This window comes from Microcebus murinus, chromosome 11 (assembly GCF_040939455.1).
Source record: "Microcebus murinus isolate Inina chromosome 11, M.murinus_Inina_mat1.0, whole genome shotgun sequence".
NCBI lineage: Eukaryota > Metazoa > Chordata > Mammalia > Primates > Cheirogaleidae > Microcebus > Microcebus murinus.
Genome location: NC_134114.1, coordinates 34327901 through 34350372, shown reverse-complemented (window position 1 = coordinate 34350372; position 22472 = coordinate 34327901). Strand labels below are relative to the sequence as shown.

Here is a 22472-nt window from a genome sequence, read left to right as displayed (position 1 = left end):
AAAATCACTCTAAATTAATACATGTGTGTTTGGAGGGTAGGGAAGTGGGGGTGGAATAAACAATCTCAAAATATTTTTCAAACTAAAGATAACCTCAACTCTGAAAATTCTAATTGCCTCACTAGACACACGTGTGGATGCACACACATATGCACACAAAAGAAATCATACTCTAAAATTTCATAAAATCCACATTCTCCAAACAACTAGTTCTCGATGTGCCAAGAATTATGGTAATTTTGCATATATTGTATAACTCTATGTTAGATTAAAATAACTACAAAAATGTAATCTTTACCATTTTCAGCATAAATTTCCCAAATGCATTAGAAGAAGAATGGAGGAATACACAAATATTTTTCAAAAACTAAATTATTCAGAAACATTTTTATAACTTTAGAAGTAAGAGAAATCTAATTCATTATCTAATTCCCTTGTACAAATGAAGAGGCTAAGAGATGCATGGACTTAGAGATTGGTGGTGACAGTGCTAGGACAATTACTACTTTTAGGCCACTTATCTTCTTACAGAAACACATGCATTTTCTGCAAGTTGCTACCAATGATGTCACTCTATAGCATTTCCAAAAATAAGGATTCTTTTCATTAGATTGAATTATTAAGCACAGTATACATACACAAACACAAAGACACAAGCATTCCTTCTTGCTTATTGCTAATAATACTAATTTACTAATTCTAAGCATGCTCCAATTAAATGTGACTCTTTTGACCTATCTATTATCCATGAAGACACTTCTCCATGGGTGAATTTACTTAGACAGAAAGAGTGAAATTACTGGGCAGAATAAGTTAGCAAAAATAATGAACTGGAAAAAGTTCAGTCACTTTAAATTGCATTTCATCACCTATTTTACTGTATATAATAAATTTATTTAAATGTTTGGATATCCTTTGCAAATTTAAAATGCCAAAAGTATTTTTAAGAACTGTCTCTGTATCTCAAAACATATCTTATAAGAGAAACACATCAACAACACATTAATATTTGAATATTAATGCAATGAGTCCACTTTGTTAGGATGTGTGTTTGTGCCCCAAAGAAAGGAAAAGAGCACTCAAAAGATGTGTCTAAGTATTTTTGATACTAACAAGTCAATTGACAGTCACTCACACCAATACTGTCATACTGGCCATGAATGAGAAAGCTAGTCAAAGACTAAAATAGATCAGACACTTCCAAGAAATAGCATTTGATCTGGGAGGCCAAGGCGGGTGGATCGCTAAAGGTCAGGAGTTCAAAACCAGTCTGAGCAAGAGCGAGATGCAGTCTCTACTAAAAATAGAAAGAAATTAATTGGCCAACTAAAATATATAGAAAAATTAGCTGGGCATGGTGGCGCATGCCTGTAGTCTCAGCTACCCAGGAGGCTGAGGCAGAAAGATCACTTGAGCCCAGGAGTTTGAGGTTGCTGTGAGCTAGGCTGACACCAAGGCACTCACTCTAGCCCGGGCAACAGAGTGACACTCTCTCTAAAAAAAAAAAAAAAAAGAAAGAAAGAAAAAGAAATAGCCTTTGAAATCTTAATGGAATTAATTAATTTTACATTTCAATGGTTCACTTATTAATTCAGTACATATTTATTTATCCTCTTATTGTAAAAATTTAAAATGATCATGTTGAAAGTTCTCATTTTCTTGGAGTTGATAGGATACATGTAACTATAGAGCAACTGTCAATGCTTCCTGTCTCAACCAGAGACTGGAAATTTTGGTACAATAGTTATTAAATACTGAAATCATTTTTGTATATCATTAATAATACGCATGTTTGTTCATATACTATTATAGCCCATAGGAGATAGAGGATACAATGCTTGGACTTATAATTTCTAATAAGTTATATATTAAAGAAACTATGTAAATGGGTAAAGGTACCATCATCATTATCAATTTTCCAGTAAGGGAGGACATAAAATAATACTCCCATATCTTGTCTCCTCTATCTATCCCCCTTTCCCCATATAATTAGAAAGGGAATGCTCTAGAGAAAAGATGATTCCTTGTTTCTGAGAATCTTGGACCCCGTGTAACTTGTTTTTTTGGCTTTAGCACCTTTAGTATCAGAGAATTCTGGTTATAACTATATAGCTCAGAGTACAGAATGGGTTATAACTAAGACATTTGATCATTCTGGATTCTTGATTTACTGAATTGACTTTTTCTTGTGTTAAATTAAACATACAAGTGCCTGATCCCTTTCTTCCATTGTGTGGGCACAGCCTTACCAAAATGTTGTAGATGGAGATTAATTTTCATACTAGATTTGATTTCTTTGAACTGTATGATCAGGTGAAGGAAAAGAGGATATTAGGGAGAAGGATTGTATGTATTATGGATTTCAAAATGTTATTTGTGTTCCAGAGAGATAATTGTACATGGACAATGTCAAGAAAGCTAAATTAGGGGAAATGGCTATACTTGAGCAAATCCATTCTGAAGGTATCATGTTGCATCTTGGATTTTTTTTTATAGAATATAATTGTGTTTGAGGGATCAAGAAAGAAAATTATAAAACTTGATCATAAATCCTTCCTCTAAATCTGAACTTTATCCAGTGAAAGTTTGGGGCTGTCAACCCTTAGTTGTTACATAATTCCTTAACTATGTAGTTCTTTACAAACTTAAGTTTCCTCTATGTCTTTCCCCAAACAATAAACAAAAAAAGTTTATCAGAGAAGATGGGAAACTAATGGCAAGCATCTGATAAGTTTATAAGATAATCATAAAGTGCTGCTGAACAAATTCTAGGTCATTTATGGTTTAAGGGACCCCTCTGAAGCCCTCCTTTGTCACAATTATCATGTTTTTGTGTGGGTGTAGACTTCTTCCTTCACCTTTGCTGGAGTGTGTAAATTGTTTTAGAAAATAAAATGACACTCAACATCCTGCCATCATTTAGTGGAACATCTTTAAGCCAAAACCTTTTGTCACTAAAACTGTGAAGAGAAGAGAGACTGCTAATGTAATAATTTGTCTTGGCTACATTTTTTAAATAACAATCTTGAGATTTTTCTCAGAGACCATGGAAATGAATAAGAAGCCAAAATTCAGATACTTTTAAAAATTTAAAACTGAAAAGAGTTAATAAAAATGTTTGAGTGGGCTACTCTTCCAAATGAAATTTATTGTTTTGAAAGTGTCTAGGTCTATAGGACCTCAGAAATACCTAAAAATAAACCTAATTCTCACAGGGCTTCTGAGTAAGAATTCTGTAATGATGGAAGAGTGAAAATGAAAAAAAGAAATGGCACCAAGGGATGTGAAATTGTATTTCCAGCCCAGCAGATAACATTTTAGAAAGATACTTTGAATGTAATGTTCAATTCTTTGCATTAGCTATGTGCATTGGTCCACTTGTGCTGGAACCAAATGTTCAAGACCCTGAGAGTACCCAGAGAGGGGGAAGGTGGTGCTCCACAGCAAAGAGAAGTGATTATTCTGTGAAAAAGGTGACCCTTGGGGGTTGACTCTGCCAGTGGCTCTGAAGGAGTGGATATGCCTTTTCATGAAAGATTCTCATCTGTGTCCTGTTCTAGAGAAAGAAATTATATAGAATCACTTCCATTCTTTCACCTCAGGAAACCCAATTCTGATGATCTGAAATCTTACAGCTCATTCTAAGGTGAAACAGGACCCGTAAGGTAGACTTGGAAAATTGATTTTAAAGTAGTATTTTCTCCTCCATTATGACATAGAAATTGCTGGAAGTCCCACTCGGAGTGTAATAGATTTAGGGTTGACCTGGATTGTTTTTTCAACTTTCAATTGACCCATCACTCTTTTGGGGCATAGGAAGGAGGAAAGAAAACTTAGAAGAGAGAAAAAAAACCTCATGTCTATCTCTCCAAATTAATGACTGTGACATCAAATGCTTCTCATACTTTCAGAGTTTGATTTGAAGGTCTCTCCTCTTCTTCAAAGTATAACTACCATATGGCCCACATTGCGGGCTTTCCATTTACACAACAATTTAATATGCCTGGTTCAAAATGAAATACCAGCTCCCGACTGGGAAATTAAAGCAGCATTCAGCTCCTCTCAGCAAGAAGGCTGCAGTTTGATATATTCTATAAACTGAATCTGCATTAGCCACGGGAAAGAGGATTGACATAGTTAGGAAACACAGTCGGACTTGTTAAAACAAGCGTTTCAGTGCACAGATGCTAAGTCTCTTTAGAGCTATGCTTTGGATCACTTTGCTCCTACTTAGCTATCAACTAAATATATTTTTGTTTTAGTTTCTTTTAATTTTTATCTTTACAGCAACTTATATAAATGCAATCTTTCACCCCTAAGATATTTCAAAAATGTTTGTTGGGAAAGAATAGGCTTACGACATGTTACAATATTCTCTTTTCTTATTATTGAGTCCATTTTAATCAGTCCAGTATAATATCTGTCAAGACATGGTGGGACAAGAGTGGTCTCACACAGACTGAAAATCAAATCCAGGTTCTCTTACCAACTAGTTATTTGGCCTTAAATAGGTTAATTGAATGCTTTTATTGAGTATGGTAGTCTGTAAAATAAGGATAATAATATTTATATGGCCTTAAATAGGTTAATTAAATTCTTTTAGCTTGTGTATGGTAGTCTGTAAAATAAGGATAATAATACTTACAAGGAAATTGCAAAGAAGAAATGATTAATTGTTCTCAAAAAGGTCAAATATATACTTGGCCTTTACAACATCTAGAATTCTTATAGAGGTCTCTGTCTCCTGTGCCCTCTAATATTCTAATGGTCAATTGAGTTATAAAAGCAAACACTCTTGATAATGACTTCAGCTGTCTCTGCTGAGGTAAGCACAATTTGTCCCAGATGGTGGAAAGATACACTCCATTATTAAACCTTTATGTGTGAGAACAAAAGGGGCCTGAAAGACCTTTTAGGCCTTATAGAAAGTTACTCAGTGAGAAAGACTTTGCCTATGAGAACCAGAAAAACAAAGACAATCCTCTGCCCCTAAAACTGACATCTAGCCCTGTTTACCACATATATATTTGGACATATTAATGTTAGGCTAACCCAATACTCTAAGGCTGAGGGGAAACATGTAAGTCCATGACAAAAATAACTATTATTAATAGTTTAATCATGTCACCTCCATGTGTCCTTATTAGAAGGCCACTTTTAGTGGTTGTATTCCTATAGCCAAGTGGGCAAACTACTAAGTTTGTGATGGATTTTTCACAGGTCTATGATGAAATAAATAGAATAAGAACAATGTAATGAGTTATTCTTAGAGATAAGTTCATTTAACTGTCTTGTCCTTTATTCTGTGTTCTTTTCATTTTGAAATTACTTTTGCTATTTCTATATTAACATCTTTTTTTCTTTTATACACTGGTGGTGATGGTGGATGATTGGTTGATTGATGGCTGGTTGATTCTTTAGTGATACACCATAGTGCTATGTGACAGGATGGGGCCTATTTTATTCAATTTTCCCTACCAAAAATATCTTCATTCTTTTATAATAGTGAAAATATGATGCAATCCAACCACATGTCTCAATATTAATGAATACCTTCATATGTGGCTCTTTTAATATTCCTCTAATCATGTGCTATGGCTAACCAAAAAGAAAAGCTTCTCTATACTCTTTGTCTGCATTCCCTCAAATACATTTTTGTCTGCAGACACTAACAAAAATACTCAACTGAATCAAACTTCCTTTGTCATAAACAATTTGCACATTGGCTAATACTTATTATCACTAATATAAATTTTCCTTTTCTTTTTTTTTCCCTCTGTATCTAAATGCCATGGACTCTTTGGCAGATATCTTTTTTTGTGTGTGTCCTGCTTAAATAAACTGGTAAACCAACCGGAGTTACCTAACATTTAAATGGAAAAGAAAAATAGATGAAGTTTTTGAAAAGCATTTCTAATGTTTTTAAATAGCTGTCTCTCACGAACAAAGTGATTAGCATTTGTTTTACAAAGTTCCAAGAATATTATCCAAAAAAGATTGCATAATTAAAGCAAATGTCCCAAAGAGTTTAATTATAGATGCTTTGATATCTAAAACATAATTTTAAGTTTCTGTTGTAAAAATGATTCAAAAGTTGTACAAAGACACAAAGCAATAGCATGTTTACCACACTTTGGATTTGTAAAGCAGGGTTTTTGGAGATAAGAGACCAAAAATATGTCCTCATCAGCACTACTGTCAGTCTCTCAATGTGGCACTTCCACTGTAAAGGTTTTGCTACTGGCATCTAGTAGTGTGAGGCCAGGGAGATGCAGCTAAACATTTTACAAAGCACAGGACAGCTCTGAACACCAAAGATTGTCTGGCTGTTTTGATGATTAAGGACCTTTTAAAGCCTCCACATAATGTGCATCAATACCAAAAAACAAAACTGGAGGATTAGAGAAAACAAACATGAGTTTATTCAGGGATCTTACATTTCAGGGCTTTGGTGGTGGTAGGCTGGGCAATTCATGGTGTCACACCCAGAAAAAGCAAGTGATTATATAGGCAAGGACATACAAAGAAACATTAACTTGGGATATGGTTTGCATCACCAGGTATGGTATGAAGTCTTCTATAAAGGTCCACATGGACATGGTCTCAGTCACTCTTGCAAGGGATGGCAAGTCTCCTGCGTCTTTCTTTGTTTTAACTCTTTAGGCCTCCCTGAGCAGATTGGGGACAGGATCTCCAGTTACCCTGCACTAACCCAAAACATCAATAGGGCGACATTGAGAAACCCTGGTCTAGAGAGTGTCATTCAGTTTAATATATTGGAACAAAAGTACAGTAATTAATAATAGTTAAGGAGCACTAATAATTACCTTTCTTGCCTTTCTTTTTTCTTCCAAGATCCTTTCAACTCTTCCTTCATTCTCACTTGACCTCTGACATTCCAAACTGGCATCTGTCTTTCTGTTTAGAGATTTCTGCTAATGATGATAATGATGATGATATAGAAAAGTAAATAAAGACATACTTGGTAAAATGTTACTCTGGGACTAGGGTATGTTAGTTGTATTTTGCTGGCGTTCGGCAACAACAAAATCTTTTTTTGTTTCAGTTGATACTCTTTAAAAATCAATTAGTATCTTTAAAAAAAAAATACATGTGTATAATTTTCTTGACCTGGTACAATATTTTAATGAATTCCATATCTATCATGTTTCAAAGCTTATTTTTAATTATTTTAAATGTCATAGGTTCTAGGAGACATTTCTTTTAAGGCTTCTCTGGGAAGGTGAGGGAGTTGAGATATGACCTGGAAATAGCTTCTTTACAATATTTGTTTCTGCTTAGATATTTGACCATCAACTAGACTTTTGATAATAATAACAAATTATTGTTCATTTTCTAGGTATAATTATATTATGTACATTTTTACTATAAAAATATTTATATTTTAATGTTACATACTGAAATTTTGTAGTTAAAATAATGTCTGCAACTTACTTCAAAAATAATAAAGAAAAGGGGAAATGTGTGAGGTATCAGTGGAATAATTAACCTATGTCGATAATTGTTGAAGCTGTGCAATGAACAGATAGGATTTTCTTATGCTATTATATTACACCATTTTACTAGTTTATTAGACTATGAGAATATACTTTTCTACTAGTATTCTAATTGTGTATTATTATACTGGTCTAACTTTTTATGTATTCATACTTTCCCAAAATAAAAACTGTAACAGAAAAAGGAAAAAGTTGAGCTTTTGTAACATTTTTACATTTTTGTATCTTTGTAAAAGTCATTCATTGACCCCTTCCTTCACAAACATGGAAATTAAATACTGGATCATTTAGTTTCTAGTTAAGTGAGGCTTTTTTCGAATATGGTTTGAAAAAGATGTAATCACATCCCAGTTAAGCTTTGCTTTCTGTTTGTTTGTTTGTTTGTTTGTTTGTTTTTTGGTTTTTTTTTTAAATAGAGTCTCATTCTGTAGCCCAAGCTAGAGTGCAGTGGCATATCATAGCTTACTACAAACTCGGACTCCTGGGCTCAAGTGATCCTCCTACCTCAGGCTACCAGATAGCTGGGACTACAGGTGCACACCACCACACCCAGCTAATTTTTTTTTTCTTGTCTGTTTTTGGTAGTGATGGGGTCTTACACTTGCTCAGGCTGGTCTCTAACTCCTGACCTCAAGGGATCCTCCCACCACAGCCTCCCAGAGTGCTATAATTACAGGCATAACCCACCACCTCTGGCCCCAGTTAAGCTTTTAAAGGATGAGCAGGTGCATGCACCTGGGTAAGGGCCAGACCAATGCTGGTGGGAGAGTTTCCCAAACAAGTGGATCAGGCAGGATTTTTTTAAATATTAAAGATAATATGTAGTTTAAATAAATGGTTACAGTGTTTGATCAAATTATTCACTTCACTTTGCTTAAAATTTGCAAGCTAAAAACTGATTTATATATCTGTAGTCCACTAATATCTATCTTTCCAGATTTTATTTGGCTAGGTTGTGATACAAAAAAGGAAATCTACTTGGGGAAAAAATCTGTTTAACTGAGTAGGAGGCAAATTTTTCTGTAAAGGTCTAGATAGTAAATATTTAGGATTTGTGGGCCATATATGGTCTCTGTCACATGTCTGGCTTTTGGATTTTAGTTTTTATTTTTAACAAACTTTTAAAAATGTAAAACCTATGTCTTAAGTGAGTACAAAATGTAGTACAAAAGTACAAGGGTTGGATTTGGCTGTAGACCTCCTAATTGACCACTCATTTCAAAACAAGCCTTTTATCCAAATTTAACTCATTCTGAATAAGATATTATAAGCAAACCATTCTGTAAAATATGTTTTTCTTATCATTATCATCCCTTTACTGCGTATGCATTTTATCTCTATCCACTAATACATACTACTAATTAAAGTAGCTAATTACAGATGTGTATTATTGTTTCTTATCACCAACACATACTTAAGCCTATACACAAAGTTTTTAAATCCAGAGTGTCAATGTCATTTTCATAATTGTAATTATTACCTTGAATTTGCTCATTAGTTGTCATAGAGAATGATGTTTCTTGGTGTTGGAAATGATTAACAGATACCTACCTTTGCTCGGATTAATTTGTGAGTGTAAGTGCTTTCTTGGTTGAGAGGTAATAGTAGGATTGCTTTATTTGCCTAATAAATTTTTGCTGTTACCTTGCACAAAGATTGATTCTTGTTGGCCTCTCCACTGATACCTAGAATTACTCAAAAGTAGAAAAGGAAAACTCCACAGATAGGATATGAGTTTTCTACTCACAACAAGCTCTCTCTGTGGTACTTATATATTGGACTTGAAGAACTCATTGTATCAAGACAGGGAAAGTAAAGAAGAAAGGTAGAGGCATTTAACAAAATGGACTGGTATGAACTTCTAGACCTCAAAGAGATCACAGGTGGAGATGTGCATGAGTCAGACACTTTCAGGTTGATAGCACTGAGTTGAGCACAGGTTACCTGAGGTGATGGAGTATATAGTAAGGGAGCAGAGGAAGAAAAGAAGCACAGCAACCCTTCTCAGAAGCATCAGAGCAGACATTATGGCAAGTGAGAATACTCCTCAGGAAACTACATCCACAGCAGTGGCACAAGAGCCACCTTAGGGATATACCACTCCCATATTCATGTGTTCACTGACTTTCTAGTTGTTCATTCCTCACTTTAAATCTCCCCATGAGACGGTGTGATTAGGCCTATTAGTCACAATCTAATATACAGCATTCCCATCAGAAAGAGATTTCCAGCTAGGCTACCATATGGGCTGCTGCTGCCCAGGTTAGGAACTAATTTTGGTTGAACCAGTTATTGATATTTTTGTTTTAGAAAGGAACAACTGGATTAATATCAAGAATTTCATGAAATGGTATTTTTTTTCTGGGTTCCAAAGTTTTGTTTTATTTTTTTCCAAAATAACCTTTTAGCTTATGTGCACTCACAGGACAGATGTACTGCAGTGTTTTCTTTTATGTCTAGGTTCAAAATCATGGTTGCCTCACCCCCTTTCAAGCTCTGTTGAAGCCTCATTTTACAGTGAGATAACTTCTATTCTCCGTGCTACAGTTTTAGTTCAGGCAAATCCCTATCGCCTCATATCCAAAATTATTATCAAAACTTCTTTACAATTCTTTAACTGCTAAGAGCTTCCCTCCCAGTTCATTTTACAAATTGACTATGGATAAGTATTCTTGCATCATAAAAAAATGAAAGATTCGAGAGAACAAATTTACCTGTTTAAGAATGAGATGTTGAGTTACTTTCCCATATATGGCAAAATATGTAGAGAGGTAGGACTCCCCATTCTATTCCATATAACTCTGTTTCCTATTTTGCATACAAATTCCTTTCTTAAGAGCCCTAGAATAACATCATAGATCATAACCAAGCTTCTTATCCATGGAGGAATATTCTCTATGCCTCACCAAACTCCTATAATCTTGTGAGGCTGCTCTTCTTACAATATCATGAAAACCTTCTTCTAAACTCTTCTATGAACTTGTTCTCATGACAATATTTCATTCTAATGCCTTCATCTCTCCTTCTGTTCCTTTTCTCCTATTCTCTCCATACCCCTGCCCTGGGTAATGCGATCTCTATACTTCTTTCAAAGCCTAACCAAAGCCCTTCATGTCACCCATGATGTATAAAACTATATGATGATGGATAATGTATTATTTGGATTGGTATAAAATCGCTAGCAATTTGGCTTTGAAATTATGCTGAAGTCTTTTTAAAACGATTACACTTGAATTTATAACTAATTTCAAACTCTTTCAGTCAGGATAAATGCCATACATTTATTTTATATTCCCCGTAATTTCCTTCAAGACACTGGTTACAGAGAAATCACTTGACTTGAATTTATGTTATCCGTTAATTTCCATTCTTTCTGTCTACTTTTTTCCAACTTCTAGTAAATGAGGAACCCTGTTTTAATTGTAAATCTGACAGCTACATGAACTTAATTCCCCCAAAAAAACCTTATCACTGGTATTATATAGGAACTTGTTAGAAATACAGATTCTGAGGTCCCACTCCAGATTTACTAAATCCTAATCTACTTTTCAACAAGGCAATCCAGGTGATTCTTATACATATTAATGTGTGACAAGTACTACACTAAAGAATTCAATCTGAATGAGTCCACCATTAAGTTTTGCATTAAAAAACCAAACTTGGAAATGTGTATTTAAATCTCTATTTTATTATGGGTACATGCCTGATATGAGAGATAGAGAGACAGAAAGAGAGAATCAGGGAAAATATTTAGGAGACAAATAACTTCTTTTGATGTAGTAGACTTGCATCATAAATATCTAGTGAACATATTTTCTATTGAGACTATTTTTTCTTCTGTGTTTTTTTTTTTCATTTTGTGTAAGCATATTAAGCCACATAGGACAATGAAGCTGTCAAGATATTACTTCAAAAAAACATACTGGAGGTATCTAAGGGCTTAAATCCTTTGATGAATATTTAAAAAGCTGGCCACTTTTTAAAGACATTTATAATTCAAGGTGTTTGATTAACTTTTAAAGAGTTGAATGTTGGTAGATTTAAAATCAAAGGAAAAATTTGGAGTGGTCTGGTAGATTTTCAAAGCTGGCTAGAAGCAGGAAAACTGTAGTCTGACCTTCCTTAGCTTTGATATTTTTATGTGATTTTTGTTTTAATCACATAAAAGATGCCCTTTAATCTTCTATATATATCATGTGGCTAACATGGGATTAACAGTGATTGTTTCTTAGCTACTCAATAGATATTCTGAGAATTACTGATATAAAGTCCATCAGGTATTTTAACTTGCCAAAGACAAGTAGAGTGTGTGTGTGTGTGTGTGTGTGTGTATTTGATATCAGTTTATAAATAGTATTGTGCAAAGCTGTTTTTATGCAAACATTAGGCAGATGAAGGAATCACAATAGAACTGAAAAACACAGAAGGGGAAGAGGTTAAGGAGTGGAAAGTATAAACTTTAATGAAAATATCCACATATGCAACAAAATTAAATAACCATGTCATAACCATATTTATAATCAACAGGAACCAGAAAAGAGCCTTTTAATTTCTGGCAGATAGGGCTAAAGCTCCTCAAAAAGAATGGCTATTTAGAATTTTATGTTTGAAGCACTTTGTTTTGTGAAGAATATTTCCAATCTGTTGTATATCATTCTGCTTTTCATTTAGTCATTAATCCATTTATTTATTGATTCATTCATTTCATGTTTCTTGAACCAAATATTATATGACTAAATCTATGGTAAGTGCTACACATTCCAAATGTGATTGTTGTACTTGCCTTTAAGGACATTATAGTTTAGTATAAAAAATCATATAAACAATTAAGTTCAATAAAGTGTAGTAGAAACTAATGCAAGACCAGCAAGATAGAAAAGAGGCACAAGGATAAATTCTCTCTGAGGCAATTAAGAAAGGATATCTGTAAATGTGAAGCCATCTTACTAGAGACACAGCCTAAGGAATTTGGAATGTTTATGAATAAATTATTTACAAAAGGGTGAAGGAGGGGGGAGATGATAGCTACATTTCACAAATGTGGAGAGCTACTTGATGTATGAAGCATTATCTTTCATTGGCTCTAGCAGGAAGAGAAAAAATCACAATGAAAAATTACAAGGGAAAGAGAATAAACAGAAGGTTAAAAGAAAGGAAACTAATGTTTTATGAGTTTGAGTTCCTACTAGGTGCTAGGCTTCTGGTAGGCTTTTTACAGGCACTATTTTAGTTAACAACATAAAAACTTTGTCAATGAATAACTTTGCCAATGTATAACTTGTCTGAAATGTTGCTACTAGGTCAACACTGGGAGCCCTGGATGATCACCCTAATTCATGTTTTAAGAGAGTTGAGTTGATCAAACTTAGAGCTAAGATTTGTTTGACAGTTGGCATGAGTATTAGTGAAGGACACTAATAATTATGCATTTAGGAGTTTGTCTATGTGAAGTGAAATGACCAGTTATTACATGTCTTTAGAAAAAGCAAACTCAGGTATTCTGGTTATTAGAATATGTGTTACAATATATATGTTCTATACATGCTTAATTATTCCTTCATAAGATATGTATTTGGATATGTATTATATTCAATCTGTTTTGGAAGATTATACAAAATATGAAATACATTTAAATAAGTCAAATACTACAAAATTTGCATCTGCTTAATGTTTTATCTAGTGTAAATATCTTTGGATCCCTATTCAAATCCATTTGACACCCAAAGTACTTCTACCAGCCAAGTTTGGTATGTAAATTGATTTAAGCCAGATGTTACTATCTCCTATGCCACAGAGAGGCAATATTTTACTAGTTCACTAATATAAATACAGAAAGACTACAAATACAAAAAGAAAACGAAAAAGTGGCATTTATTTTTGCACATTATTATGGCACACTGAATTACAAACCTAAGTAACTTATAGGAAATTAGTATTTTGATATACAACAGAGAATTACTTTTATTTCATGATATCAGGTACAACAGATGGAAGCAGATTTTGCTTAGATTACTATCCTAAGTACATTTTTTTCCCCATAAATTGTAGAAACTCAGCTTAAACACATTACTTTTAACATTTTTGACATGAGTTTCTGATTAGTTCTGTGACACTGCAATGTCAAGCTCAGTTTTAGAGGTCAGGAAAATATTTCTGAGTTGCAATATGCTTGAAGCCATTTGCCCTACCTTATAAAAATGACTATTTATAGAGTTGACAGTAATGTCAGTTGGACTCAAATGTTTATTATCAGGGTTAACAAATGTCAGCAAAAATAGCACTGGGCAGTTGATATATCTTGTACCCTAAGGTTTATTAAAAGTATTACATATAGTGTGCTAGGCCAAATCTAATCTCCCAGGTCACACTCTTTCTGATATTGAAATTGGAAACAGTTTTATAATGTTCCCATGACAGGGTGAATTACCAACAGTTTTCATCTTACCTAGGTGAAATAACTTCTTATCCATTCATAAGTGCCCTGTATAGAAAACCAGGAAAATTCTACTAAATTAAAATTAATATGCTGTCATGATCACTTGTACAGTTGATTATAATATAGAAATTTGCGTCTAGAGAAAGGGATATTTTACTCTAGTAAATTGGCATTAAGGTTCATAAAACAGTGATTACATGATAAGTAAATTCCTAGTCGAGTTCTCAGAACATAAGCAAACAAGAAAAAAAGGCAGAGAGTTTGGAACAGACAAATTCTAGAAAATATTCCAAGACACTGTTTAAAAAGCTTACATCTGTAAACTGCACTTAGCTTGTTCTTTGGCAGTTCAATTTGACTTCATTTTGTATTTTTTTTATTTGTCTTATGAGATCAACCTGAGCACCCAAAATCAAGTTATTTTTCCAAATCTTTTGAGTAAGTGTATTTCTACACTGAAGAAACGTTACCAGATATTCTAGATACTTTTCTTCATTATAAACATTACACAAAACTCAGAGATATGTTGTATAGCTTAAAGAAGGTACATAAAAAATTTGGCAACTTCTATTACAAAGGGGAGATGCCTACCAGGGGCACCAATATTATGCTATCTAAAACTTAAGAATAGAACTTAGTGTGGGCATTAGATTATTCACTATCATTTTGACGTACCATAAGCATTTTCAAATCATTTGTCTATGCTCAAAACTCAACATAGCAGGCACTGTGAGAGATACAGTAATGCAACTGGATAGTTCTCTTCTTAAAATATCTTAAACCTGCTAGGGTAATGCAACCATTATTTAGGAAACAATTCAAAATTCAGTACCAAAATATTGTTTAAAAGTGATAAGTTAATACTTAACTTCTAAGAAATCTAAGGATATGATAGAGATGACTAAATTGGTTTTTCCCTCTTCATCTTTTACTTATCCTCTAAAAATTACAGAGACACAGACATGATAAATACACAAAAACTCTGTTAACACCTAACACAAGTCTGTGTTTACTCAGTAAGTAGATTTTCACAATAACTTAGTACTATATCAAGTGAAAATTAATTCACAGAAGCACCTGATCTATTCATATTGAATCTGGAAATTCAGTTCATAAAATCTAGCAATTTTATGATCATAAGTTTTACTTTTTGTCATTGCTTAATATGTGTCATTTCTTAATTCTGTTATTTGTGGTAGAAGCAAAGGGTATGGAGGCATTAAATGAAGGGAATATTTTAAGTGTTTTTGATACTGCCCAGTGACTGTTTCTACTTTGAAGAATATACCTCCATTTGTTCTGTTTCTCACTAAGAAATTATTGAGGAGATACAGCAAGAGAATGGCTGATTAATTTTAAGTTGGTAATGAACAGTCTTTTACATAACTTTTGAAAGGACTTGTTGGTATCTATATTTAGCCCTTTGTTTCTGCATAAGAGAAATGTCACATTAAAGCAAAATGGCTTTTCTTTATGTAGGTGGCTTAAATCATTCATTTTGTAGAGCATGTTGTTATTTGGTTCAATGACTCAATTTAGCAAACATTAAGCACCTACTCCGTGTCATGTAGGCACTAGAGATAGAAAGGCTAATGAGATTTTAGAAATAAAAAATTGAATAAGTCTAAGTTACACATTTAATATGAATAAAAATCCAGAGATGTAATTGAGTTTTACATTTTACTGATAAAGTCCACAGAATATAGGTATGTGTTCAAATCCTCATAGTCAAGAGCAGTCTATAACACAGGTATCCAAAACCCCAGACCAATATACTTTATGCTACACACACAGAAACACATTCACACAAACACAAATCTCTAAAATAACCCAAGCAATTGGATGTATATACCTGAATCAGCAGGAAACCAACCATCACAGCTGCAGAAAATTCCCCAAATAGCATTCTATACTTCATTAGTTATCAAGAAAGACCAAACTAAAATATTAGTCTTGACCCCACAAATTACAAAAGGTAAAATAGGTACATTATATTTTTAAATAAAACTTAATGAAGAAGTCAGATTTGTTGAGCAATAACATTTTAAGTTTTACTAAAATGGCAATATATGAAAAATTTTGGTTAAGAGATTATAACACATGTACACTTTATTTTTTCATATAGCTCTAAAATATTATTTAAAAATCATCCTCTGATGTATTTATTTCTTGTCAATGGCAATATTTAATGATTCAAGACAGGATTACTTAGTAATGGGGACCTATACTATGTAACATATGTTGCATATATTATGCATCTACTATATGAGGACTACAAATAAGAGAGGCCAGAAAATCATTCACAGATAATAGAGTTTAGAAAAAAATATATGAATAAACACATCTATGCCACAATAAATCCATCTTACCACATCTTTAAAATGACTATACATATTCAAAGTAGCTATATTTTTAATTTTTAAACTGTATTTTAAAATATAAAAGTAATATATAAATATGTGCTCATTGTAAAAAAAAAAAGGTCCAGGTAATTTCTAGGCATATGAAGAAATAAATAAATAAAAGTCCATTTCTTATTTAATGTGATCCTCAGGATATGTCTTTATTTTTTCCCTTTTCAGAAACCGTGTTAAAACAGTAAAAGAATACAACACAAATTCAAACCACAAAGAGACGTGATGTATGAGTGTTTATTTGGGAACAATCAGGAGATGGGACAGTACAACATAAAAATTTCTGGAAGAGAGAAAGTAGATATAAGAATAAAGTACTAAATAACATTGGTGACTTAACCAGCAACCATTACCCTTTTTTTCTTTTTAATAGATTTCTCATCTTATGTGGCTGGAAACATATACAATTCCAGGAATTAAACCAGTATTTGCCTACTTCAATCACTAACAGTAATTATCTTATTCCAGTTTACCATATGTTCACTTTTGAATACTTTCCTGTAACTAAGGGTGGCCATGTAATACAGTTCTGATAATAAGGCATTAGAAAAAATAAGGTAGGGACCTTTAGTGTGACTTTTACAATTAAAAGAAAAAAATAGGGGAAGGAAGTCTTTCTTTATCTCCCTGCTTTGGATGTTGTTGTGTGAGGATATAAAATGTGTGGAGTTGCCATAGTTGTGATCATGAGAGAAGGCAAAACAAAGATTGCTAGTACAGAACCTTGGCTTCATTGACGTGTTGAGCCACCTCTGGCCCTGCCTTCCCCAGATTTTTGTTTTGTAATATAATAACATTATTTTATTGGAAAAGCTAATGTTATTTAGATATTCTGTAATATGCAATTAAAGGCATGCTACTGGTTGCTGATGAGCCTTGAAGTGAAAGTAGAGTGAACTTGGAATACATATATGGAGGACTGGGGCCAAGGAGAGAGGAGATAATATCCTGGAAGAATCCCAAAGAGGCTCTTAGTTAAGAGACAACAGGATAACAAAGGGCAGAACAAAAAGTGAGGGCAGAAAGAGGGTGACTTATGCTGACAGTAAGTATATGGAACAATTGACTCTACATCCCTCCCTCCATGTTACAGAATAGCCTATGGGCAACCATGTACTCTCCTGATGGTAGAAAAAACTCTTTGAAAACACAATTGAACGAAGGAAAGAACTAGGACAGATAATAGATATGTCAGTCACCAAGAGAAAGTCCTCCTCATTCTGGCATTTAGGGAAATATGAGGACAAGTTTCCTACCTATTTATCCTAAAGAAAAACTCTAACTTAACAAATTCTGCAACACCACCAGGTTTTTATCTTTAAATGTGACTGAACATCCATAGGTTATCCAAAGAAAACATTGAACATACAAGGGAAAGACCAAAACATGGAGACAGAAACAATGATTCCAGAGTAAAGAGAAGGAATTCAGGAAGGAAAAGAGAAATTCAAAATACAACCATCAACACAAATCAGGTTTTAGAACATTTTCATCACTTCAATAAGATTTCTTATTCCCACTTACTATTAATCTCCTTTCCCATCCTCTGCCCCAGGCAACCACTAATCTGTTATCTTTGTCTATAGATTTGTCGTTTCTGACTGTTGTACATAAGTGGAATCTCACAATACATGATACCTCATGTCTTGCTTCTCTCACTTAACACTACTGAAGGTTATTCATGTTGTAGTATCCATCCATCATTCAAAATCATATCTCTTAACACCTACCACGAGACAGAGAACATTATATCTACAACAAATGAAAAAGAAATAATGAAAAAGAAACACATAGAGAAAAATGGAATACATTTGAAAATTAAAATTACAAATGGCCAAATAAAAATATATTTAAAAGAATGGAAGGTAAAGTGGAAGAAATTTGCTACAGTAGAAATTTAGCATAAAAAGGTTTATGTTCCTTCATATCTTGTTTTTTCTATTCTGTTCACTTAGATATTAATTTTTCTAAATAATTTTTAAAATAAAAGTCATGCATGTCCACAAATAAAAAAAATTTATCTAAAGGAAAGTTGAAAAAAGAAAAATAATGTACAGTACATTAACATAAAGAACTCCTTTTCTGTTCAGAGCAAATAATATTAATAGATACAATAGTTATCTTACATTACATATAGTCATTTTTATCATGCTATAATTACAAGCTTATATCTGGCTTTTCTCACTTAAGCTTTCATGATACTTCAATTGTTACCATGTAGACTTTAAAGGTTTTGTTGTTAAAATTGTCACATAGTTCATCCAGTGGCCATATGATTGATTATGAATTGTGACTTGTTAAACATTTAGGACATTCCCGTATTTTTAAATACATTAATGAATGCATAATGTATCACTGTGTAAACAATATTATTCTAATTATAAACTATTTCCTTTGGTTAGATTTTCAAGTGAAATTCCTTGGTTGAAGAGTATGGATAGTTTTTAGGATCTTTGCTACAGGTGTAAACAATATATGTTACCTATTAGGTTATTTATTATGAGTTTTATACTCTTCTACATGACAACTTGTACATTTTGAAGTCAATATTTAGCAGTAAAATATGTCTTATCAGTTGTATTATATAATATGGCATTAGTGTTTTAGTGACACAGAAATTTAATTTTGAGTAGTATTGAAAATGCTTCCTTTTATTACATTGTATTAGAACACTAGGCAAATTCTATGGCATAATAATTTGCCTAAAAATTGACCAATACAGATTCATCTTCCTACACAAACTCCAAATGTATGCATACACACACATACACACACACACACACACACACACACACATGATGTGCTCATGCACAAACATACATGCAAACATGAATATTCTACAATATTATTTATCAAGTTTACAATATGTTTCCCTACATGAACAATAGACTAATTGATGGTTTAGATGGCATTTCCTAATATATTCCATATCTTCCCAGATTGGCTCAGATGACCTTCTTTAAAATACTCTCAGAGTACGTATATATTTATATTTTTACCACTTATGTTCTACAAGTAATATGAATGTAGATATTATGTTTGAGTCATATTTCCAGCCCTAACATCAATAAGTACATAGTGCCTACAACAAAATTTACTCATAATGTGTATCAATAGGAACTGAATTTCTTTAAGTTCAAAAGAGTGTGAAATTAGACAAGACATTCAATCATTATTTTGTTGTTTCCTTTTTTAAGAGACTAAATTTTAAAAATACTTCTTCTTTTTTTCAAATTGCTTATTTTAAAGCTAAATTTTTTAATTATTTCCAAATTAAAAAAAAAACACAAAACCTATAGGATTGTATTTTAATTCATATTTTAGAAACAAAATGGGAAATTATTTTAATAGATATATTAAATATTTAGCCTGGAAATAATGAAATCACAATTTGCAAATGTTTGCTTATTACATTTTGGAATCTAAATTTCAACAAAGAATTCTCTTTAGAAATTATTTAAATATAAAGTCCTTCAATACATTCAGAATGTATTTTTCTTCATACTTATCTCACTGGGAATATATAAACTACATTAAGGCATGCCTATAATATATCTGAACCTCTGATCTAGATTTATCACAGGACTTTCTAAGCCAATGTTTGAACTAGTTATGGTTTCTGTCTACACCATCTGCTTTCTGCCTTCCAGAATTCATAAAAAAAAAAAAAAACTTCTGTCTGATTATAACCCCTTTCTGTTTTCAATCCACTCCATTGTGGATTTTTTTATTCCCCATTCTGTATATTTTTGTTTTCTGTGTTATTTCAGGGAATTGCAGTGAGCGGAATAGGTGTAATCAATCTGTTGCAGCGTTCCATTTGAACAAAAGCTTTAATTGTTTTAAGATTGAGTATTGGCACATGGATACTTTTAGTCCTCAGAAGGAATTTGCTGATAAAACAGAAAATGTTGCTAATCATTGGTTTCTGACAACATGAGAAAATTTTGTGGGTGGCCTTAATGGTTTTTAAAAGAAAATGACCAAATGAGTCTCTTCCTTGTTTTTTAGAGATTTGCCTGCTGACCAAAGGACGCCGTACTGCCAGTGTTCGAGCTGATACATATTGTCGTCTTTATTCACTTTCGGTGGACAATTTCAATGAGGTCCTAGAGGAATATCCAATGATGAGAAGAGCCTTTGAAACAGTTGCCATTGACCGACTAGATCGGATAGGTACTCTAGTTTTCTATCTTTTCACACATAATTTAGTTTTAATTGAATGGGATAATATAAGCATACAATCATAAGTCTTAAATGCAACTTCATAACTCACTTGTTAATTTGTATAGAAGTATCAATTAGCTGTAGCCATATTTCTTTAAAGATCTGGGTCCCTATCCATCTCTTTTAGGTATTCTGGGTTTATTTATTTATGTCTATTTTTACCAGCTGCGCAATCTGATTTCCCGAGTGATACCAATGCAGTTTGAATCTTCAGGTAAAAAGCAATGATAAAAATTCTAGATAGCATTAAAATAGAACTGAAAATATAGTAGTACGAGTCTACATTACAAACTAAATTTTATCACAAGATTTTTTAAGGATCAACTTTACATTTTATCTTTATATTAAGAATCAAAAACTTATGCATTTAAATTAGTCTCACCAGAAACTTACTGAAATGTTTGTAATACAGACTCAAGCAGTAAAAGCCTTGATATAGGTGCCCTACATAGATCCTTTACCTTGCAAACATCACCATATTTTAATGTCTTTTGTGCTACTAAATAAATATATATATAAATTAGAACGTATTAGTTATGCTAGTTTAAAGATTTACATAATTGCCATAGCAAAGTTAGATCAGATTGGCTTGCTGTTAACTTCCCTAGATATTCTAGAATATTCTGCTCTGTCCATAAGGTATGATCCATTCATTTTCTACACCTAAACCCTCTTTGCTCACCCTCCCCTTCTCTGCACCCTTTGCCAGCTTAACTCTACTCAATCTTCATATCTCTGTTTAGACATCACTCCCTGTAGAAACCTTCTCTGATCTTCTACCCACTACTAGGCTGAATTTCCTGGAGATGTTCCCCTATAACCTCTGAAGTTCCTCTAACACAACACTGCTTTTATTATAATTACTCTAGAGATACTAAGTTTTGTGAATGTAGAACTCTTGTCTAATCACCTTACCATTCACGCTACCTAGTACACGATGAATATTTGTTAAAGAGAGATAGGAAAGGAGAATGGAAAAATGAACTCAAAAGAGATGGGGCTGGGATCACTTGTAATAAACAAGGAGGTAGCTCAACTGCTTCATTTTTATAAAAGGTAAGGACTTTAGATTAATGTATTGTTAAATCAGCTTTTTTTCTGAACTTCAAGTCTTCCATTCCCTCTATATTAATAGGACAACAGACTGCATAAGGGTCTGAAATTACATTAAAAGAAATAAAGGTAGTTTGGGGATATTACCAGTAGACATAACAAACATATTAGAAATTCATATTGACATCTTAGAGATTTAACAAAACATAATTATCCAGGGAGACAATACCCACAAAAGAAATGGGTACTACTGAAAGCATCCTTACTTAATTTAAATATAAGTTCCGTCTTTGTGGTACATGTATGAGACTAATTTCTGAGCATATGATATAATATTTTTTCCTAAACCAGCTAGACAATTTTAGATAAAGCATTTAAATCAGGATATTTCAATAAGGAATTTCTATTAATCTGACATATGTTCACTCTAATTTATTAAAATTAATTTTTATAAGAAAGTTTTCATGAAACAATTTGTAATCAATAACCAGGCAATACAATTTTTAGTGAGCACTGAGTATATTTTTTGATCTTTATAAAATTGTAACAGTGCTGTAACTTTTCCAAAGTTATAGTATTTGACTATTCACATAATTACAAAGAAACATTATCTTTCTCAGTTTTGCGACCATTGCTAATAAATCTATGCTGTAGTTATTTAAGGGAATATGCTAAATAAGCAGTTGTATTTATTACTAATGTAGAAGGTTCTGTTCTTTGGGAAATAAGGACAGTCTGTAAGAACAGAGAGGTAACTATTTTGGCAATGCATCTCCTAGCAGTCAAGAGAAATTATAACACATATTTCCATTTCAAAAATATACT

General features: G+C 32.8%; 1 protein-coding gene and 1 long non-coding RNA gene across 7 annotated transcripts in view; one reads left to right on the top strand and one right to left on the bottom strand.

Moving 5' to 3' along the window:
• Positions 1-22472, bottom strand: part of LOC105857776 (uncharacterized) — a 102397-nt gene that overhangs the window by 24954 nt on the left and 54971 nt on the right. For 3 of the 5 annotated variants that reach the window (XR_001147851.2, XR_001147848.2, XR_012921681.1), the window contains 2 exons: positions 6828-6935; positions 6609-6707 (listed from right to left, as the gene is read on the bottom strand). This is a non-coding gene — a long non-coding RNA (uncharacterized LOC105857776). Of the gene's footprint in view, positions 1-6608; positions 6708-6827; positions 6936-22472 lie in introns of those variants that run through there. The other 2 variants (XR_012921683.1, XR_012921682.1) reach the window with 2 other exon arrangements.
• Positions 1-22472, top strand: part of HCN1 (hyperpolarization activated cyclic nucleotide gated potassium channel 1) — a 385147-nt gene that overhangs the window by 348581 nt on the left and 14094 nt on the right. For both annotated transcript variants that reach the window (XM_012740382.2, XM_012740381.2), the window contains one exon: positions 20379-20543. In XM_012740382.2, the coding sequence (XP_012595836.1) occupies positions 20379-20543 (165 nt within the window). The remainder of the gene's footprint in view (positions 1-20378; positions 20544-22472) is intronic.